At 38.0% G+C, this 1678-nt stretch overlaps 1 protein-coding gene across 1 annotated transcript in view; it reads right to left on the bottom strand.

The window, feature by feature from the left end:
* Positions 1 to 246: 246 nt before the first annotated feature.
* Positions 247 to 1678, bottom strand: part of ERMN (ermin) — an 18824-nt gene continuing 17392 nt past the window's right edge. Inside the window, exon 3 of the mRNA XM_006020375.3 lies at positions 247 to 758. Within this exon, the coding sequence (XP_006020437.1) occupies positions 247 to 758 (512 nt within the window). The remainder of the gene's footprint in view (positions 759 to 1678) is intronic.

Raw genomic sequence — 1678 nt, 5'->3', positions numbered from 1 at the left:
ATAGAAAAGAAAAAGAATAAGCTTTGAAATAAGTTGTACTAAGTTTAACAAACTGATGATTTTTTTCATCCTTTTTCCAATTTTTCCATATGATTTCAAAATGAAATACAGAAGTTAAATCTTCACAGTATATTATGAAATTACACACAAAAAGGATATAATAATGGCCTGATAATGCATGAAGAGATGCATCTTGGAAAAACAAAATGAACTCTCAGCTTATGAGGCAAATTCTCCCCCTTCGGTTTATAAATGCATCATGGATTCAAATTCATCAATTCTTTGTTTTGTGTTTCCTTTTCTGATCTTCCGATAGGAGATTGTATTGTATTTAGAATAACTATGTTTGGAGACATCATTTTTTCCCCCAATTTCTAGTTGCTCCCCTGGTTTCTCAGCCTGGGAGTTAAAACTGGGACTGTTAGGAGGGGATTCCTCCCTGCCATTTTCTTGTTTCTTTAAATAAGACTCCTCACTGTTTACTTTCTTATTTTCTGTCAATTGGACTTGTTCTTCCTCTTCAGCATCCTCATCCTCTTCCTCTGCTGCATTCTCTCTTGCTTTTAATTGCATCTCGTCTTTAATTTGTACTTTGCGTTCAAGGATCTGCACCATTTCTTGTGCTCCTGCGGGTAGAAACTTCTCAGCCTTGTTAGCATGATCAAACTTTCTTCCTTGAGGTTGCTTTGCATTCCTTTCTTCCTGCCTATTTACTTCACATTCTTTGGTGCTTACAGGAATTATCTCCTCATATTGCCCTGCAACAAAAACCAATAAGTACTGGATAAAGTATGACACAGTCAGAATATTTTATGCTGCAATATGCTAAAACAAAAGCTGAATTTTAGCCTGGATTTCTATAGCTTACAAATATACCAGCCCCTATCAAAAGGATAGGATAACCCCTGTAACCATTTTCTAAAACAGATCCGCGAGTCAGTGGTTAAATACAGATGCAGCCTGGATATTATATCACCACAAATACCCATATATTTTACAAAGGGTTTCAGATTCTCACACCCTCTTTGTGCACCCTTATGTATTTTATTGATGATCTCCCTCATGCCTTCCTTCATGTTGATTACACATCTGCCCTTTAAGTGGAAGGGTAATATGATGCAGTGATGAGGATCCAGGACTAGGTAGGATTCATGCCACTCTGGGCTCTGCTTTTGGATCCGCTATATAACACTACATGAATTGCTTTGCCTCTGTTTTCTTTCCTTTTGTCTGTCTTGCCCATATTACACTATAAGTTCCTTGGGGAGGAATTCTATCACAAGCATTTATTATGGAAAATGTAAATAGCTAATGGTGTTCACGGTTCTGAAATCAATATTCTGAGGTCAGTAAATTCCAAAGTTTCAGGAAACCACAAACTGTTTAATGTGCCAAGATTTCTCATACAACGTTAACTCAGCCACACCTTAGGACCAAGTGACAACTCAGTTCCTACGCACAGACAGTAGGGAAGAAAGGGGCACCCTATCTTTAAGACATGCATACAGGAGCTGCTATATCTTCCAAAAATGGTAGGCATGGTGGGTCATTCATGGTGCAAGCAGTACTGAGATTTCCAGAGAGATGGTTAAGCATATTATTGACAGGGCAACATAACTTCACTTCCGGCAAACCTCTTTGAATGGAGTTCACAAAATGAAGAAACGAACAAACGTGC

This window comes from Alligator sinensis, unplaced genomic scaffold (assembly GCF_000455745.1).
Source record: "Alligator sinensis unplaced genomic scaffold, ASM45574v1 scaffold389_1, whole genome shotgun sequence".
NCBI lineage: Eukaryota > Metazoa > Chordata > Crocodylia > Alligatoridae > Alligator > Alligator sinensis.
This window is presented reverse-complemented; position numbering and strand designations above follow the sequence as displayed.